The sequence below is a fragment of the Aquarana catesbeiana genome, linkage group LG04 (genome assembly GCF_042186555.1).
Source record: "Aquarana catesbeiana isolate 2022-GZ linkage group LG04, ASM4218655v1, whole genome shotgun sequence".
NCBI classification, from domain to species: domain Eukaryota; kingdom Metazoa; phylum Chordata; class Amphibia; order Anura; family Ranidae; genus Aquarana; species Aquarana catesbeiana.
Window position 1 is genome coordinate 292,545,433 of NC_133327.1, and position 19,158 is coordinate 292,564,590.

General features: G+C 39.3%; 1 protein-coding gene across 2 annotated transcripts in view; it reads right to left on the minus strand.

The window, feature by feature from the left end:
• Nucleotides 1-13,079, minus strand: part of BMP5 (bone morphogenetic protein 5) — a 207,729-nt gene extending 194,650 nt beyond the window's left edge. For both annotated transcript variants that reach the window (XM_073626687.1, XM_073626688.1), the window contains exon 1: nt 12,038-13,079. In XM_073626687.1, coding sequence (XP_073482788.1) covers nt 12,038-12,500 — 463 coding nt within the window. In that variant the 5' untranslated portion in view covers nt 12,501-13,079. The remainder of the gene's footprint in view (nt 1-12,037) is intronic.
• Nucleotides 13,080-19,158: the final 6,079 nt, after the last annotated feature.

Consider the following 19,158-nt stretch of genomic DNA (forward strand, 5'->3'; position numbering starts at 1 on the left):
GAGGGCACTGCCAGGAGGACAGGCTTCATCTGCTGATTAATGCCACCACTATGGCTGGTATTAATTAATTAACATGATGTACTCCAAGAAGGACACCCCAAGGACAGGACAGGCTTCATTTGCTGCTAAAATGTCACCTCTATGACTGTTTTGTAATACAATGTTGTACACCATGGAGGGCAAAACCAAAAGGACAAGCTTTATCTGCTACTAAAAGCCACTGCTAGGACTGGTATTAAATATGATTATGTACATCAAGGAGGACACCACCAGGAGTTCAGGCTACTCAACACCACCATTCTGACTGGTTAGAAATAAATGTATGTACACCATGGAGGGTAGAATCAAAAGGGCAAACCTGGTCAGCTTTTAAAAGCCATACAACTGATATTAAACGAGATTATTTATGTCAAGGAAGGCACAGCCAGGAGGGCAAGCTGGATCTGCTGTTAAAAGCACTTGAACAGCCAACATTACAATGTGCACCCATGGAGTTTCCTAGAAAGTGATTACTTGTACAATGATGTTCCCCTTTTGCACACTATTAGTAATACTGTATATATAATTCTGACCTCAGATTAGACTCCAAACCTCCCTTTTCACGACCCATTTTGAAGATTGAGCAAGCTTTGGACACTCTCAGCCTGTGCAAGGTTAGGTGAAAGTAAATGTAGAAGTAAAAAAAAGAACTGCATTCTAGCTTGATTCGGTGCTTATATTCAGCACCGAACTAGACAAAGCTCCTACCCTTTTGAAAGATGTGAACACAGAGCACCCAGGACAAACGTGAGTAGCAGTGTGGATAAACCCACTACATCCTATAGACAGGTTTTATTGCGCAACAAGGGATGTTAATGACGTCACCTACAGCAGATTGATGTAAGACTATACACTGCAGTAGGTCATGGCTTTGTCAGTACTTGATAGATTGTAGTAGAAACCTTTTATACAGGGTCATTTTTAATACCCTGAGAAAGTGCTAAATAAATGGTTGATGTCATAATTTACATAGAAAACATAAATGACAATGTCATTGTATGGCAGTTGTAGATTATTAGCATATCTGTAAGATGTAAGCAATGAGTGCATAATATACACCTACAGCAATACAAAAGACTCGATCCACAAAGCCAATACACCAGGATAAAAGGATACTTATTTCAGAAAAAGGAAGAGTTATTTACCAGTCCAGTGAGATGTTAAATTTACAGTCACTTGGCTAAAATGAAGATCCTCATCCTTGCTTTGTGGATCAAGCATTAAGAATGTTAGAATGGGGATGATTTCCAAGTAAAAATTCACTCTGCAAAGTGAATGTTAGTAAAAAAAAAAAGTGAAGCTATGTTCACTTTTAGCATCCAATCATGTGCTAGAAAAAATCCTATTTTCTAATGTTCCTCCCACAAGAGTAACTACAGTTTTACCGTATTCTCTAAATACAACATAGTAAAATCGATTTATTAAAGGAGTTGAGCAAGTTTACATAATAAAATAAGTAAATATTCGCTTCAATGATCCAGTCCTGAAAAGAAAATTATCTGTACGTGATTAGATATTATATACACATCATTTATTGTGTCAACATTCTCAACTCCTTTAGTAAATCCGTCTCCCTATGTTGAATTTGCAGTTAATGAATAAGGCGAGGCTCTGGTCACTAAGGGGGAGATTTGCTGTACAAAATCTGGTGCAGCTCTGCTACAACAATCAGCTTCCAGGTTTTACTGTCAAGGTTAATGAACAAACTGAAGTTAGAAGCTGATTGGCTACCATGCACAGCTGCACCAGATTCTGGGTCTCCCCCTTAAACACCCAAGCATGTTGGAGGGACATTAAAAAAAATAGGATTTTTAGGACATAATTTAAGTGAATATGCACATCATTTATCGTGAGAACAACCACAACTCCTTTAGCAAAGCGGTTTTACTATGTTGGATCTGCCCAATCATGTTAGAGGAACATTTAAAAAACAAAAAACAAAATTGGGTACTTAAAGTGAATATATACACCATGCATTGTGTGAGCATTCTCACCTAATTTGGCAAATCAATAACTCTATGTAAAGGAATGAGTTGGGATGAGGCACTGATTCCCTACCTTAGCATACTAGTGAAGACTAGGAAAGGTTGCCTATCCCTTTGTATTAGGAGGATGAAAGCTGTGGACTGTGCCCTTCACCTGCCTGGCTGGCCAGTTTACTTGCCTTTGGCCAGATAAAATTGACTTGTAATGAAAGAGGTTGACTTTAGAAGAAAGAACAAAGGCCACGAAGGGGAAAGAAGATTGGGAAAGAACAGGAGTGTGGGAAACCATTCCAATGATTGAAAGAGACCCAACCCTAGGGAACCCTGGGGATGGTTAGTGTACAGGGAGGCTGCAATTGGCACTTCATAAACTGATCATTTTCAAATGTTCAGACCTTCATCTAAGCCTTGATGTATAAATTAAAAGCGGAACCAATTGATTTAACCATGAGTCAGCCTTGAGGGGAAAGCCATGTAAGGATTGCAAGAGGAGAGGAATGCGCTCGGCCTGACCTCACTGAGTGGCCCTATTAGCTCCAGGACTAGGCGGTGGCTGATAAATGACATCAAACTGCTTGGAGGTACAGAGCATAGAAAGTCCTCCAAGGTCCCCCCTCCCTGGCCCCTTCCAAAGTCCTTCCTGCCCCTGTCATCTGCTGCCTTGTTGTCCTTGTTACCAGCCAAGACCTTCACAAACATTTAGTGATGGCATGAATTAAGTTTGATCTGTACAGGCCTTTCATCTCCTGCCTCTTCATAATCCTGAAAACCCTTTCACTGCCGGCAAGTGCTTTGCAAGGACTTGGATGAGCCCCCCCCCCCCCAATATAACAAAGCGTTATTACTAGGGCGTTGTTCTCATTTATCCTGTGTTTGATCTCCTGTAAAAATTTCTTTTGGTAACCCTGCAATTGCCGAAGAATTTAGCATGGCTCTTAGAGGTACCTGCACTACAGTCATGTACTCATTGGGAGTTGTATCACAGGGGACGACCTGTGCTCGTCTATAGTACAGTCACCCTTGAAGCATTGTGGGTTAAGAAAGAAGAAATTAATATATATATATATATATATATATATATATATATATATATAGATAGATAGATAGATAGATAGATAGATAGATAGATAGATATAGATATATATAGATAGATAGATATAGATAGATAAATCTATATATATCTATATCTATATCTATCTATCTATATATATCTATATCTATATAGATATATATATATATATATATATATATATATATATATATATATATATATATGGGTGTAGTCCTTATATTTCTTACCCCTAGATGACTATTTATTACATATATATATATATATATACACACACACACACATATAATGTTAAATAAAAGTCTGGAGCATGCATACATACAAAGATGTCACAGTAGACTATATATATATATATATATATATATATATATATATATATATATATATATATATATATATATATATATATATATATTAGTGTTATGTCTCTATGTCTACACATACATTTACTGGATAAACTACAATAACTGCATATACTATAGTTATATACTATGTTATCTATAACAGTCTGGCTCATGCACACACACACACATATATCTACTGCATATACTATAGTTATATACAATGTTATCTGTTATAACAGTATAGCAGTTAGACACACAGTGACACATACACACAAACATATATATATATATATATATATATATATATATATATATATATATATATATATATTGAACTTGAGTTGCTATTGACATTCAGCTAAACTCCCATCTCCATCCCTCTATCGCACACATTAAATAATGATAAAAGAAAACACTTTCAGTAACTTGAGTCGTTAAATAACTATTGGTGTCAGCAAAGCCTGGCTTTGGAAAAGCCCCATCAGCCAGTGGAAATAATATTAATAAATGGAATTCATCACTCGGCATATGCTAAATCATTTGCTTTTCCTTCTACCTGTGATTTATATCCTCGCATTTTTTTGGCCATAAACTCTGTTTCTGTTTTCTTCCCAAGTTAAGTCTGACCAGGAGATCGTTTAAAGTGGCAGGAAATGATGCCACCCACTATAGGAATAGAGTGCATTTACCTGGACCTAATGTGGTGAAAGCAGCTGGGGAACAGAGTATGATAGCAAAATTAACACATTTGCCTATGGCAAAGAAACATGTATGACAGATAGCAACTAAAAGCGACAGTGCTGGGACACGGGAGCAACTGTACAAGGTAACCAATTAGTCTGTAGCTTTTCATTTCAAAGCTTAACGGAATTAAATGAAGCTAGAAGCTGATTGGTTACTATGCACAACTACTCCATTTTTAGTGAGTTGACTACTGTGTGTGGTTCTTTTTTCTTTTTTATGGAAAAATTAGATTTGCATACATGTACTTCATACTAATGCATAGTGGTTTTGTATTGTTGGCACTGACCTTCGGTGCCAGACACAAATGATAATCACACAAGCACATACATGTATAAGCTTTTCAGCTTATTCAGTATACATCATTCATTGAGATATTATTGTAAGAAGCCACCAAGTTAGTTGGTTTCAGCCTGGAAGTTAGCAAGTCTCCCTGAGCTGTTTATACAAGCAATGAATATGTTCAATTGTGTCTGCTCAGCTTTAAAGTGGGCTCGCTTTATTGGAATCATAGAGCCAGTTAATGTGTTTTTTAGAGGTGAGAAGTTCAAACATGATTTTCACTGGGAGGTTTATAAAAAAAAAAAAGGCGAAATACAATCGGAGCTTTTGTTCGGAATATCTGGTTCTGTTTAAGTTCTCTGTTGTCTTATGTCATAATATTATTAGCACTGAATTGCTTTGTCAGTCCGTGCCCAGTACACGCTTGTTCGGGGGCACGGCGCTTTACTAATCATTTCCTTCCTCAATCACACGGAGAGCAGTCTTACTACAGGGCAAGACCGGCCAGACACACCATCACTACCAATACACACATCCACACTACATTTCAAGGCAATCACATTGCCCAATGGTGAAGAGGCAGCACCTAAAAACATCATCGGAGTATATATATTTATCTATTCATTTATTTTCTTACTTATATATAGATATGCATATATATGTGTGTATATATATATATATATATATATATATATATACATACTTATTTATTTATATTTTTTTCTTACCAGTTACATTTTCCAAGTGATATGTGATTTTATGCATTTCGAATAAAATAAAGTTTGACAATACTTTGCAATACATTTAGTACAGTCTTCTATGGTAATGCAAAGCTAGGGACCTGTAAGTTCCTCATTTTGTGTAGCCCTATTATTGTATTGTGTAGTTATAATATGTAGTTTGAGGTCTGCTAAAGATTGCCTGTTCACAAAAAGATAAGATGCAGTAGTAGCTAAGTAATAACATGCAGGGAAATTATTTATAAAACAGTCAAGGCTAAAAAAAAAAACAAAAAAAAAAAAAACAAAAGGAATTGTGTCTGAGCTTTGCTCAGTGTTGGCTTGCTGGGATTTGTAGTTTATACATAGATAAGGTGCAGTAGTGATACCTATTAGTTAATTACCTGTTTGCTGAGACTTGTAGTTCAGTAATAGAGGGGGTTGCCTGGTGTTTAGGGAAATATAGAGATAAGGTATAGTAGTGATACAATAATGACCTGATAGGAAATTACTTATACAATAAGGCTAAAAAAATGAATTGTCTGAGACTTGTAGTGCACGTAATAAAGGAGGTTGCCTGGTTTTAAGGGAAATATATATAGAGAGAGAGAAGATTTTTGGGAGATAAAAAAAATACCTGCTTGCAAATTACTTACACAATACTCAAGGATAAAAAAAAAATGGAATTGTGTCTGAGCCTTGCTTGCTGAGACTTGTAATTTATAGAGGAGGTTGCCTGGTTTTCAGGGAAATATAGAGATAAGGTATAGTAGTGATACAATAATGACCTGATAGGAAATTACTTATACAACAATCAAGGCTAAAAAAATAATTGTGTATCACTATATTTCAGGGAAATATAGAGATAAGGTATAGTAGTGATACAATTATAACCTGCTGGGAAATGACTTATACAGTACAACAATCAAGGCTGAAAAAAATGATTGTGTCTGCGCTTTGCCCAGTGTTGGCTTGCTGGGATTTGTAGTTTCTATAGAGATGCGGTGCAGTAGTGATAGATATTACTTAATGACCTGCTTTCTGAGACTTGTAATTCAAGTAATAGTGGAGGTTGCCTGGTTTTCAGGGAAATATAGAGATAAGGTATAGTAGTGATACAATAATGACCTGATAGGAAATAACTTATCGAACAATCAAGGCTAAAAATGTAATTGTATATCGCTATATTTCAGGGAAATATAGAGATAAGGGGTTTGATTTACTAAAATTGGAGAGTGCAAAGCTTGGTGCAGCTCTGCATAGAAACCATTCAGCTTCCAGTTTTTTTTGTCAAAGTTTAATTGAACAAGCTGAAGTTAAAAGCTGATTGGCTACCGTGTGCATCAGATTGTACTCCAGTTTTAGTAAATCAACCCCAAAATATAGTAGTGATACAATAATGACCTGCTGGGAAATTACTTATACTTTACAATCATCAAGGCTAAATAAAATGAATTGTGTCTGAGCTTTGCTTGCTGGGATTTGTAGTTTATATACATAGATAAGGCGCAGTAGTGATATATATTAATTAATGCCCTGCTGGCTGAGACTTGTAGTTTAAATAATAGAGGAAGTTGTCTGGCTTTCAGGGATATATAGAGATAAGGTATAGTAGTGATACAATAATGACCTGCTCGGAAATTACTTATACAGCAATCAAGGCTAAAAAAAAAATCAAATTGTGTCTGAACTTTGCTCGGGGTTGGCTTGCTGGGATTTGTAGTTTATATATAGATAAGGTGCAATAGTGATAGCTATTAATTAATGACCTGCCTGCCGAGGCTTGTAGTTCAATAGAGGAGATTGCCATGTTTTCAGGCTCCATGCACACTGGCTTAACAATCGCTGCCTCTACAGGAACTTTCCTATGTATCCATGCACGGACGATTTTGAGCTCAGCGTTTAGAGGCCCCTTCTGGTTTGTGTTTTTGATTGGAGCTTACTGACAGAAAAAAAAAAAAACGCTAAGCCCTCTTAAACGCTCCTATACTCTGTATATTTTTTTCTGCCAAGGCAACTGGAGATAAGTTATAGCAGTGACACAATAATGATCTGCTGGGAAATTACTGCTACAATAATCAAGGCTAAACTAAAATGAATTGTGTCTGAGCTTTGCTCAGGGTTGGCTTGCTGGGATTTGTAGTTTATACATAGATAAGGTGCAGTAGCGATACATATTTGTTAATGACCTGTTTGCTGAGACTTGTAGTTCGAGTATTAGAGGGGGTTGCCTGGTGTTTAGGGGAATATAGAGATAAGGTATAGTAGTGATACAATAATGACCTGATAGGAACTTGCTTATACAATAAATCAAGGCTAAAAAAATGAATTGTCTGAGCCTTGTAGTGCATGTAATAGAGGGGGTTGCCTGGTCTTAAGGGACATATATATATATAGCGAGAAGATTTTGTGGGGATAAAAAAAATACCTGCTTGGAAATTACTTACACAATACTCAAGGATAAAAAATGGAATTGTCCCTAAGCCTTGCTTGCTGAGACTTGTAGTTCAAGTAATAGAGAAGGTTGCCTAGTTTTCGGGGAAATATAGAGATAAGGCGCAGTAATGGTACAATAATGACCTGATAGGATATTATTTATGCAATAATTAAAGTAAAAAAAAAAAGATTTCTGCTTGGGGTTGACTTGTTGGCATTTGCATTCCAATACATAGAAGATATTGCCTGATTTACGGGAAAGTATACAGGTGCAGTGGTGTTAATGATCTGCTGGGAAATTATGTATATTATAATTAATAATTGTAGCTGTAAAAAAAATGGATTGTGCCTGAGCTTGGCTTGCTGAGATTAGCAGTTATAAATACAGAAGGTTGCCTGGGTTACAGGAAAATATATAGATAATGTACATTTGTGACAAATTAATGACCTGCTGGGAAATTACATACAGCTAAAAAATGAAGAATTCTCCTCGAGCTTGGCTTGATGGAATATGTAATTTAGTAAATACAAAAAGAAAAATACCTGATACAGGGAAGTACGGAGATACAAATGTAGTGGAATTCCTGCTGGGAAATTACTAACTGCATACAATAAAAATTATCACAGATATAAAAAATAGGTTTATGCCTAATCTTGGCGTGCTGAGCCATGTAGTTCAATAAATACAGGAGGTTACCTGCAGGTGTACAAGGAAATGTATAGGTGCAGTAGGGACACATGAATGACCTGGAAAATTACTTATACAATAATCAGAAGTTAAAAAAATTAAGAATTCTGCTCGGCTTGGCTTGCTGTTTTTTTTTTAAATTTAATAAATACAGGAGGCTGTTTGGTTTACATGGAAATATAGAAATAAGGAAATATAAGAAAAAAATAAGTAATTGTGCCTGAGCTTGCTGAGACGTGTACTTCAATTAATGCAGGAGGTTGCCTGATTTACAAATAAATATATAGATAAGGTGCAGTAGTGATACATTTTAACGACCTGCTAAGAAACTACTCGTACAATAATAGTAATAAAAAAATGTGCAGCAGTGATACATATTAATGACCTGCTGAGAAATGACATATATTATTAAACAAAAAAAAAAAAAGAAAAATTTTGCTCAGGGTTGGCTTGCTTGGATTTGTAGTTTATACATAGATAGATAGATAGATAGATAGATAGATAGATAGATAGATAGATAGATAGATAGATAGATAAGGTGCAGTAGCGATACATAATAATGACCGACTGAGAAATTACTTATAATTACTTATATAATAATGAAAACTAAAAGACGAAGAAAATGGAAAATTCTGCTCAGGGTTTTCTTGCTGGGATTTGTATATATATATATATATATATATATATATATATATATATATATATATATATATATATATATGATAAGATAGATAGATAGATAGATAGATAGATAGATAGATAGATAGATAGATAAGGAGCAGTAGCGATACATAATAATGACCTACTGAGAAATTACGTATATAATAATGAAGACTGAGAAAAAAATGAAAAATTCTGCTCACGGTTGACTTGCTGGGATTTGTAGTTTATGTATAGATAAGGTGCAGTAGTGATATATATTAATAACCTGCTGAGAAATTACTCATATAATAAACACAAAAAAAAATGAAACATTCTGCACACGGTTGACTTGACTGGATTTGTAGTTTATGTATAGATAAGGTGCAATAGTGATACATATTATTGAACTGCTGAGAAATTACCTATACAACAATCAAAACTAATGAAAAGAAAACATTTTGCTCAGGGTTAGCTTGCTGGGATTTGTAGTTTAACAATACAAACGTGTACAGAGAGGTATACATATACAGACAAGGTTCAGGGGTGTCACATGAATGACCTGCTGGGAAAAAGACTAATATCACAATCCAAGCTATATAATATAAAATGATGCTTGGTGTTTGCTTGTTGAGACTTGTAGTTCCACACCTGCCTTGAGATCCACTGACTAGACTAATGATAAAAAGGGGGGAGCCTACCCCAGAACAGTCCAATGACACCTCCTATTGATAGCATTGCATGGTTTAATTCTGTCAGCAGTAGTATTTATTTTCTTGTCCTCATTCGACAAGTTCCCACGCTGATCCAAACACTGCTTCTGTTTATTCCTGTCTTAATTGTTCTAGAACACCAGACTGGGTCTTCTAACTAAGCCCCTCTTCCCCCCTATAGTGGGAGCCGCCATGATAGAGCAGGTTCCAAGTGCCCTCCAAGGAGGATGGGGTGGGGAGGAGGGGGAACCTTCTGTAAACTTGTTACAAAGCCATGAAGCATATAATAAGAAATAACAATCTCCTGTAACTATACCATATGGGGAACTTATATCTTCCATCATGTTTGTGTTAAGAATTCAACATAAACCACAGAGCAGCACTGATCAGTACAAGATGTGACCTGTCAAACGTTTTCCCCTCTGCTGAACAACTAAACCAGGACCAAAAGGTTTGAGAAATTGGATTGCTGATCATCTGCGAAGATAATAGACATAATCTGTCAGTTAATATGCTAAAAAAAGATATGTGTAGGTATTTACTAATGGAATGATTTATCTCTCTCTGGTGTATAGGGTGTATTTAGAACATTGGACAGATGGGGGGGGGGGGGTCTTTTTAGGTTATGTAAGTATGCTGTCAAGCTGTGATATTTTACACCAGCCCTAGTCAGGAGTCCCTCCTATATAGCAGGTATAATTAATACATAATTCAAATACATATCCAGGATAAATGATCGTCACCATCTTCAGCATAATCCATGTTCTATACATACATTGGGGATCCTTATGATCTTGTTTATTTTAGCAATACTGTTCTACACATCCTAACCCTCTTGTATTGTTGCTGTATTGTCTCCCTAAAGCGCTGTGCAAACTGTTGGCGCTATATAAATCCTGTATAATAATAACAATAATCACATTCTAACCATGACCATACACTATACAATCTGATTGTACAATCTCCAAAGTGGCCCATTAGCACCTGTGCATCAGCAATTTAGCTGCATTTTATTTGCAACCTTCAACATGTGCTGTAAAGCATCACTTGCCTGATGAAGGGGCCCTGAGTGGCTCCGAAACGTTGCCATTTGTGTACTATGTGACCACGAAAATAAAGATTTGGACTTTTTTGAGGAATTCTTGGTGTGCTGATGACATTTCTTCACTCTGTGGAGTGTTATGATGAGTTATACTATTCTGCACACCTCATAATGCTGCAAAACCAATAGAAAATCAGATGGGTCCTATTTTGCAAATTGCGCTGCACAACATATAAGAGATGTGAATGCCACATATTTTTTTACCATTAGAATTATATGCACACGTGTTTTAGTGTGTTGCAGCTCTTGTGTTGCAACAGTACAGTGTTAATGGGCCCTTAGGCTCATATACTGCATTCCAGTGTGCAATTCCATATGCGCGTTCACATGCGTTTGCAATACATTTGCATTATTTTTATATAGGCCTCATTCACACAGCCAAAGAAAATGTATTTACAACCTTTTTGTTATTATGGATCTGAACGCAGCTGCATTGTTTTCAATGGCGACATTCACACAGGTGTGTAACACCTGAAAAAAGCAGATCTTTAACACAAAATCCTAAAATCTGCATCTGAGGAAGTACATATACATGTATACCACTGAAAAAAAAAGAACAGGACAATTTCTAGGTATAGAAAAAAAAAAAAAAAATTCCCCATGAGAGTGTTCCATTGCGTTTACACCTCCTTATGCACGTTTAGGTGCAGAGAAAATGCATGCTGCTGTCCTGTATTCAAAGTACTGGAACACAACAGAATGTTGAGAACTAGAGTGATTAGAAAACATATAACTGTGCATGCTTTGGGGATGTATTTAAAAGATTGCACCGATTGCATCTGGTGTTATGGATCCCTAGATATATCATCAACTATGTAGTGCAAGGGTTTGGTACTAATTAAATGGGCTGTTTGAGTTTGTCTTCATATTACAGTTTTGTTCAATCAGAAAGAGATTTAACAGAGATTGTACAATCATGTTAAATAAAACGTATTCTACTGTTCTTTTTTTATTTATTTTTATATAAAGCACTGGAACATAATGCAATGGTGTGAACTAGGTTGATTGGAAAACATTGATTTTACTGCAGCATACATTTGGAATATTGTTTAAACAACACACCAAACTGTATCTGGTAAAAAGGAACCTTAGCTCTACCCTCAGCTATATAGTACCAGGGCTTGCCTTCATTGATACTAATTAAATGGACTGTTTAGGTTTGTCTTTTGGTCAATCTTATACAGAGATTGTACAACCAGATTATATAGTGTATGGTAACCTTAGATATGTTGTTGGTACAGAAGTAGACAAATACAGTAATTGTGTTTTGTAATACATACCAAGATTGACAAAGCTCATGACCATATCAGCATCATTGAGGAAGTTGGTGTCATGTAGACTTGCCAAAGGTGGGCTTTGGGTGGTCAGTGGGGCTGTGCGATAAGCTTGGGCTTTCCGAGAATAACCATTAGCTACTGTTGGGTATCCCTTTCTCAGTCCTCTGCTCTCCATCATAGATCCACTCAAGGTATACCCCAACATGTCATGCTCTTCTTCATTAGCCATGACATTGTAGAGGTCCAGCATGAACAGAGGTGCAGAAGAAGCCTGCTTGCCAGGTGAGAATGGCCTGGGTCTATGGGGCAAGCCTAGGATGGAGAGGATCTCTCTTTGGATCTCCTTTCGCTCGTGATTCCTCAGTCTTCTGTAAATAAAACTGGAATGGACATGGCTTTCCCCTAAACCTTGTACAAGGCAGCAAAAGCCCCAGAGCAAAGTCACTATGACTCTAAGCAGATCCATATCCCAAGAGCTGACACTCCAACACTGATCCCTTGTAGTAAGTATCTCTCAAGCTGAGTGCACTTTAGATCAGTCAACTGGACTGTGTCATCAGTCCATGGAGCATCTCTGGAGATAAGTTGTGGAGATGTCACCACCACCACCACCAGTGGCCTCTCTGGTATGAGCCAAGTCGTCCTACTTTCTTAAAGCGCCTGCTTGCTGGAGATACGATTCCTGAAGAGAAGCAGAGCTGGCCATCCCCATGTTAACCAGTAGAAGAGCAGGCTTCCTGAGCAAGATGCTACGTTTCAGCAAGCTCCGACACCTTGAACTGGCTCTCAGACAGGCTCAGGTCCTGCACAGGCGTCTTGATAACGTTACCATGTGTTTCCTTTCATCCATCGGCAAATGAAAAAGCAGGAGGACCTCATGAACACACAGTTCCAGATGAATTATTCTGCAGAATTTAGCCACAAACGAATGAAAGTCCATGCAAAAGCTTTGCTGTATCTGTTCTTTCCACCTACATGTAGTGCTCACATAAATATACAACTCTCTTCTGCAGAGATCTAAAGACCAATGTAAGCAAAAACCCTGCTGGGAAAGAAGAGGCTTCTCATTGTAATCTGAGCCTAGGAAGGCAAAGCTCCATTAACCCTTCCAGCTGACTTCAACTTTCTTCCCTTTTACTTCTCACTGTGGGATGCAGACAGTTCCCCTAACAGCGTAGAGCAGGGATCTCCTGTTTTATATATATATATATATATATATATATATATATATATATATATATAAATATATAGTATATCAACTAAGCAGGTGAGGTGCACCTCTCCTTGTGATGCAGGCAAACAGGTTCCAAACTGTCACAATACTATTTCCAACCAGGAAAGTCACCAAATCCCAAAGTGTGTTGCTCAATGTGTTGAATATATTCAGAGTATGAAAACAACTACACAGCAATTTTGAGCATCCCCACTCCTTGTCAGGTACATGTGTGACACATACACCTGACAAAGAGTGGGGACGCTCAAAACTGTTCTGTAATTGTTATTAGCGTTGCGCAGATACCAATACCTGTATTGGTGCCGATACTAAATGAGCATGAGGACTTGTACTCGTGCAAATGCTCTGATACTAAAACCGATACCTTCAGACTCGATTCACAGATGTGCGGGCTCTGGGTTGCAGTGCAATCTCGTTCAGTGGTTCAGATGTGATTCCAATGCGAATTGTAGTTATGAGATTAGAAATCACACCGGAATCGGACTGAAAAATATCAATATTTCCATTGCACGCTTTCCTGGATAAGGCTTTGGGAGTAGCAGTGCTGTAGCAACAACCAGCTGGAACTGGAAACATCACAGTTCAAATGTACATATTTGCCAGCACACCACGGATCGTCAATTACATCCAATTCTTTTATTGAAGAATGGTCACATCCAGGGCAGCCATCAGAAATTTTGGGGCCCCTTACACAGCTTTAGGCCTGGGCCCCCCAGGGCCCGACCCGAACATTCCCCAGGGCCTGCCCACTGCCCTTACCCCCTTCCTGACCAGAGCACTTTTTACAATTTGGCTCTGCATCGCTCTAACGGACAATTGCACGGTCGTGCAACGCTGTACGGAAACAAAATTTGCGTCCTTTTTTCCCCACAAATAGAGCTTTCTTTTGGTGGTATTCTATCACCTATGCGGTTTTTATTTTTTGCGCTATAAACAAAAAAAACAATTCAAAAATAAACAAATTTTTCATCAGTTTAGGCCAATATATATTCTTCTACATATTTTTAGTAAAAAAAAAAAAAAAGCAAGTGTATATTGTTTGGTTTGTGCAAAAGTTATAGCATCTACAAACTATGGGAAATATTTATGGCATTTTTAGGGCATTTTTTTTATAGTAATGGTGGTGATTCACAACATTGCGACGGACAGATCTTTTGACACTCTCTTGGGACCATTGACAATTATATAGCGATTAGTGCTATAAAAATGCACTAATTACTGTGTAAATATCACTGGCAGAAAAGGGGTTAACACTAGGGGCGATCAAGGGGTTAAATGTGTGTTCTAACAGTGTGTGGATGGATGGTGCAGGACGTGGATATTGCAGGGCGTGGATGGGGATGCGTCGTGAGGACTGGAGGGATGGATGGTGCATGATGTGGAAGGTGCAGGGCATGGATGGGGATGCATTGTGGAGACTGGAGGGATGGATGGTGCAGGGCGTGGATGGGGACGCGTCGTGGAGACTGGAGGGATGGATGGTGCATGACGTGGAAGGTGCAGGGCGTGGATGGGGATGCGTCGTGGAGACTGAAGGGATGGATGGTGCAGGGCGTGGATGGGGATGCATCGTGGAAACCGGAGAGATGGATGGTGCTGGGTGGAGATAAAGATGATTGAGTTGCATTGTGAAAATGGATGAAGATGACTCTGGGTGGGGATGAGAGTTAAACTGTGAAGAGGCTCTCCAAAATGTAAGTCTCATATGCACCCAGAGTCATACATATTTGAGACATACCCTCCATGCTGCACTCTCGGATCTATCTGCATCATGACACCTGTTATTGCTGTGTCCTGTGTCCATGTGCACCGAGCTGGCCACTCCCCCTGCCCCTGTCCCAACCAATCACAGTTCAAGTAAACCTGTGCTTTGTGTGTCTGTGTGCAGAAGATTACAGTGTCTTGAAGTCTACTCTGCAACCGCACGCATACAAGTTCTGATCAGCTGCTTAACCTTTCCTGTTTGTAGATCTGATATCTGCCGGCGGGGGCGGGGGGGTCTGTGCTATCGTGAAGTTTCTGAACCTGTTTGCAAATCGGATAAGCTGCTTAACATGAACCCGCCGGGGGGGGGGGGGGGGGAGCGGCTGTCGGAAGCAAAGTGAAAATGTCACATCTTGTGGACGTTTATCTGCTGCTGCGGTTCTGGATGGGGGGGAGCGGGCCCTGACCGGCCGGGCCCCTAGGGACACTCGGGCCCCTTACATGTGTAATGCCTGTATCCCCCTGATGGCGGCCCTGGTCACATCACAGAAGACATAGTGCAACATTTCGGAGCTATGCAGGACCCCTTCACATGCCCGACAAAGAAAGTATCAGTACTCATACCCGGTCTTAAAAAACTGGTATCGGTGCATCCCTAATTGTTATCATACTCTGTTGTGACTTTCCTGGATGGATATATATATATATATATATATATATATACAGTATCTCACAAAAGTGAGTACACCCCTCACATTTTTGTAAATATTTTATTATATCTTTTCATGTGACAATACTGAAGAAATGACACTTTGCTACGATGTAAAGTAGTGAGTGAACAGCTTGCGTAACAGTATCAATTTGCTGTCCCCTCAAAAACACTCAACACACAGCCATTAATGTCTAAACTGCTACAAAAGTGAGTACACCCCTAAGTGAAAATGTCCAAATCCATTTTCCCTACCCGGTGTCAAGTGACTCATTAGTGTTACAAGGTCTCAGGTGTGAATGGGGAGCAGGTGTGCTAAATTTGGTGTTTTAGCTCTCACTCTTTCATACTGGTCACTGGGAGTTCAGCATGGCACCTGATGGCAAAGAACTCTCTGAGGATTTAAAAAATAATAATTTTTGATCCACATAAAGATGGCCTAGGCTATAAGAAGATTACCAAGACCCAGAAACTGAGCTGCAGCATGGTGACCAAGACCATACAGCGGTTTACCAGGACAGGTTCCACTCAGAACAGGCCTCACCATGGTTGACCAAAGAAGTTGAGTGCACGTGCTCAGCGTCATATCCAGAGGTTGTCTTTGGGAAATAGATGTTTGAGTGCTGCCAGCAATACTGCAGAGGTTGAAGGGGTCAGCCTGTCAGTGCTCAGACCATACGCCGAACACTGCATCAATTTGGTTTGCATGGCTGCCGTCCCAGAAGGAAGCCTCTTCTAAAGATGATGCACAAGAAAGCCCACAGTTTGCTGAAGACAAGCAGACTAAGGATATGGGTTATTGGAACCATGCCCTGTGGTCTGATGAGACCAAGATAACCTTATTTCATTCAGATGGTGTCCAGCGTGTGTGGTGGCAACCAGATGAGGAGTACAAAGACCAGCGTGTCTTGCCTACAGTCAAGCATGGTGTTGGGTGTGTGATGGTCTGGGGCTGTATGAGTGCCTCCGGCACTCGGGAGCTACAGTTCATTGAGGGAACCATGAACATGAATGCCAACATGTACTGTGACATACTGAAGCAGAGCATGATCCCCTCCCTTCGAAGACTGGGCTGCAGGGCAGTATTCCAACATGATAATGACCCCAAAAACACCTCCAAGACGACCACTGCCTTGCTAAAGAAGCAGAGGGTAAAGGTGATGGACTGGCTAAGCATGTCTCCAGACCTAAATCCTATTGAGCATCTGTGGGGCATCCTCAAACAGAAGGTGGAGGAGCGCAAGGTCTCTAACATCCACCAGCTCCATGATGTTGTCATGGAGGAGTGGAAAAGGACTCTAGTGGCAACCTGTGAAGCTACGGTGAACTCCATGCCCAAGTGGGTTAAGGCAGTGCTGAATTATAATGGTGGCCACACAAAATATTGACAGTTTGGGCCCAATGTGGGCATTTTCACTTAGGGGTGTACTCACTTTTGTTGCCAGTGGTTTAGATATTAATGGCTGTGTGTTGAGTTATTTTGAGGGGACATCAAATTTACGCTATATACAAGCTGTACACTCACTACTTTACAATGTAGCAAAGTGTAATTTCTTCAATGTTGTGAGATACTGTATATAATAATAGAGCTTTTTCTTTCCTCATTAATGTACACACAGCACCCCATATTGACAGAAAAACACAGAATTGTTGACATTTTTGCACATTTTTGCACATTTATTAAAAAAGAAAAACTGAAATATCACATGGTCCTAAGTATGCAGACTCTTTGCTGTGACACTCATATATTTAACTCAGGTGCTGTCCGTTTCTTCTGATCATCCTTGAGATGGTTCTACACCTTCATTTCAGTCCAGCTGTGTTTAATTATACTGATTGGACTTGATTAGGAAAGCCACACACCTGTCTATATAAGACCTTACAGCTCACAGTGCATGTCAGAGCAAATGAGAATCATCAGGTCAAAGGAACTGCCTGAAGAGCTCAGAGACAGAATTGTGGCAAGGCACAGATCTGGCCAAGGTTACAAAAAAATTTCTGCTGCACTTAAGGTTCCTAAGAGCACAGTGGCCTCCATAATCCTTAAAAGGAAGACGTTTGGGACAACCAGAACCCTTCCTAAGGCTGGCCGTCCGGCCAAACTGAGCTATCGGGGGAGAAGAGCCTTGGTGAGAGAGGTAAAGAAGAAACCAAAGATCACTGTGGCTGAGCTCCAGAGATGCAGTCGGGAGATGGGAGAAAGTTGTAGAAAGTCAACCATCACTGCAGCTCTTCACCAGTCGGGGCTTTATGGCAGAGTGGCCCGACGGAAGCCTCTCCTCAGTGCAAGACACATAAAAGCCTGCATGGAGTTTGCTAAAAAACACCTGAAGGACTCCAAGATGGTGAGAAATAAGATTCTTTGGTCTGATGAGACCAAGATAGAACTTTTTGGCCTTAATTCTAAGCGGTATATGTGGAGAAAACCAGGCATTGCTCATCACCTGTCCAATACAGTCTCAACAGTGAAGCATGGTGGTGGCAGCATCAAGCTGTGGGGGTGTTTTTCAGCTGCAGGGACAGGATGACTGGTTGCAATCGAGGGAAAGATGAATGCAGCCAAGTACAGGGATATCCTGGACGAAAACCTTCTCCAGAGTGCTCAGGACCTCAGACAGGGCCGAAGGTTTACCTTCCAACAAGACAATGACCCTAAGCACACAGCTAAAATAACGAAGGAGTGGCTTCACAACAATTCCGTGACTGTTCTTGAATGGCCCAGCCAGAGCCCTGACTTAAACCCAATTGAGCATCTCTGGGGAGATCTAAAAATGGCTGTCCACCAACGTTTACCATCCAAACTGACAGAACTAGAGAGGATCTGCAAGGAGGAATAGCAGAGGATCCCCAAATCCAGGTGTGAAAAACTTGTTGCATCTTTCCCAAAAAGACTCATGGCTGTATTAGATCAAAAGGGTGCTTCTACTTAACACTGAGCAAAGGGTCTGAATACTTAGGACCATATGATATTTCAGTTTTTCTTTTTTAATAAATCTGCAAAAATGTCAACAATTCTGTGTTTTTCTGTCATTATGGGGTGCTGTGTGTACATTAATGAGGAAAAAAATGAACTTTAATGATTTTAGCAAATGGCTGCAATATAACAAAGAGTGAAAAATGTAAGGGGGTCTGAATACTTTCCGTCCCCACGGTATATATGTGAAAAAAAATGCATACATAATATTGGTATAATGTTCAGAGCTAAACCATCTGATGAAAAAGATTAAAGTTTAAAATTTAAATCAAAAGGCATGCATTTTCATGCTGATACATGAAGGTGCAACCATGTGAATGGTGAGAGGATTGAAAGTTCACAAACTATATCTGCCTCCTGCAGACATGCATGCTCTGGCTGCCCAATGCAGCCTCTGACTCCTCTCAGAGAAATGGGAGTCCACCTAAATCCCATGCACAGACTTCCTGTTTGTTGGGTGGGGCTCTGAGCCATAGTCAGGTAACAACTAAATAGCCCAGCAC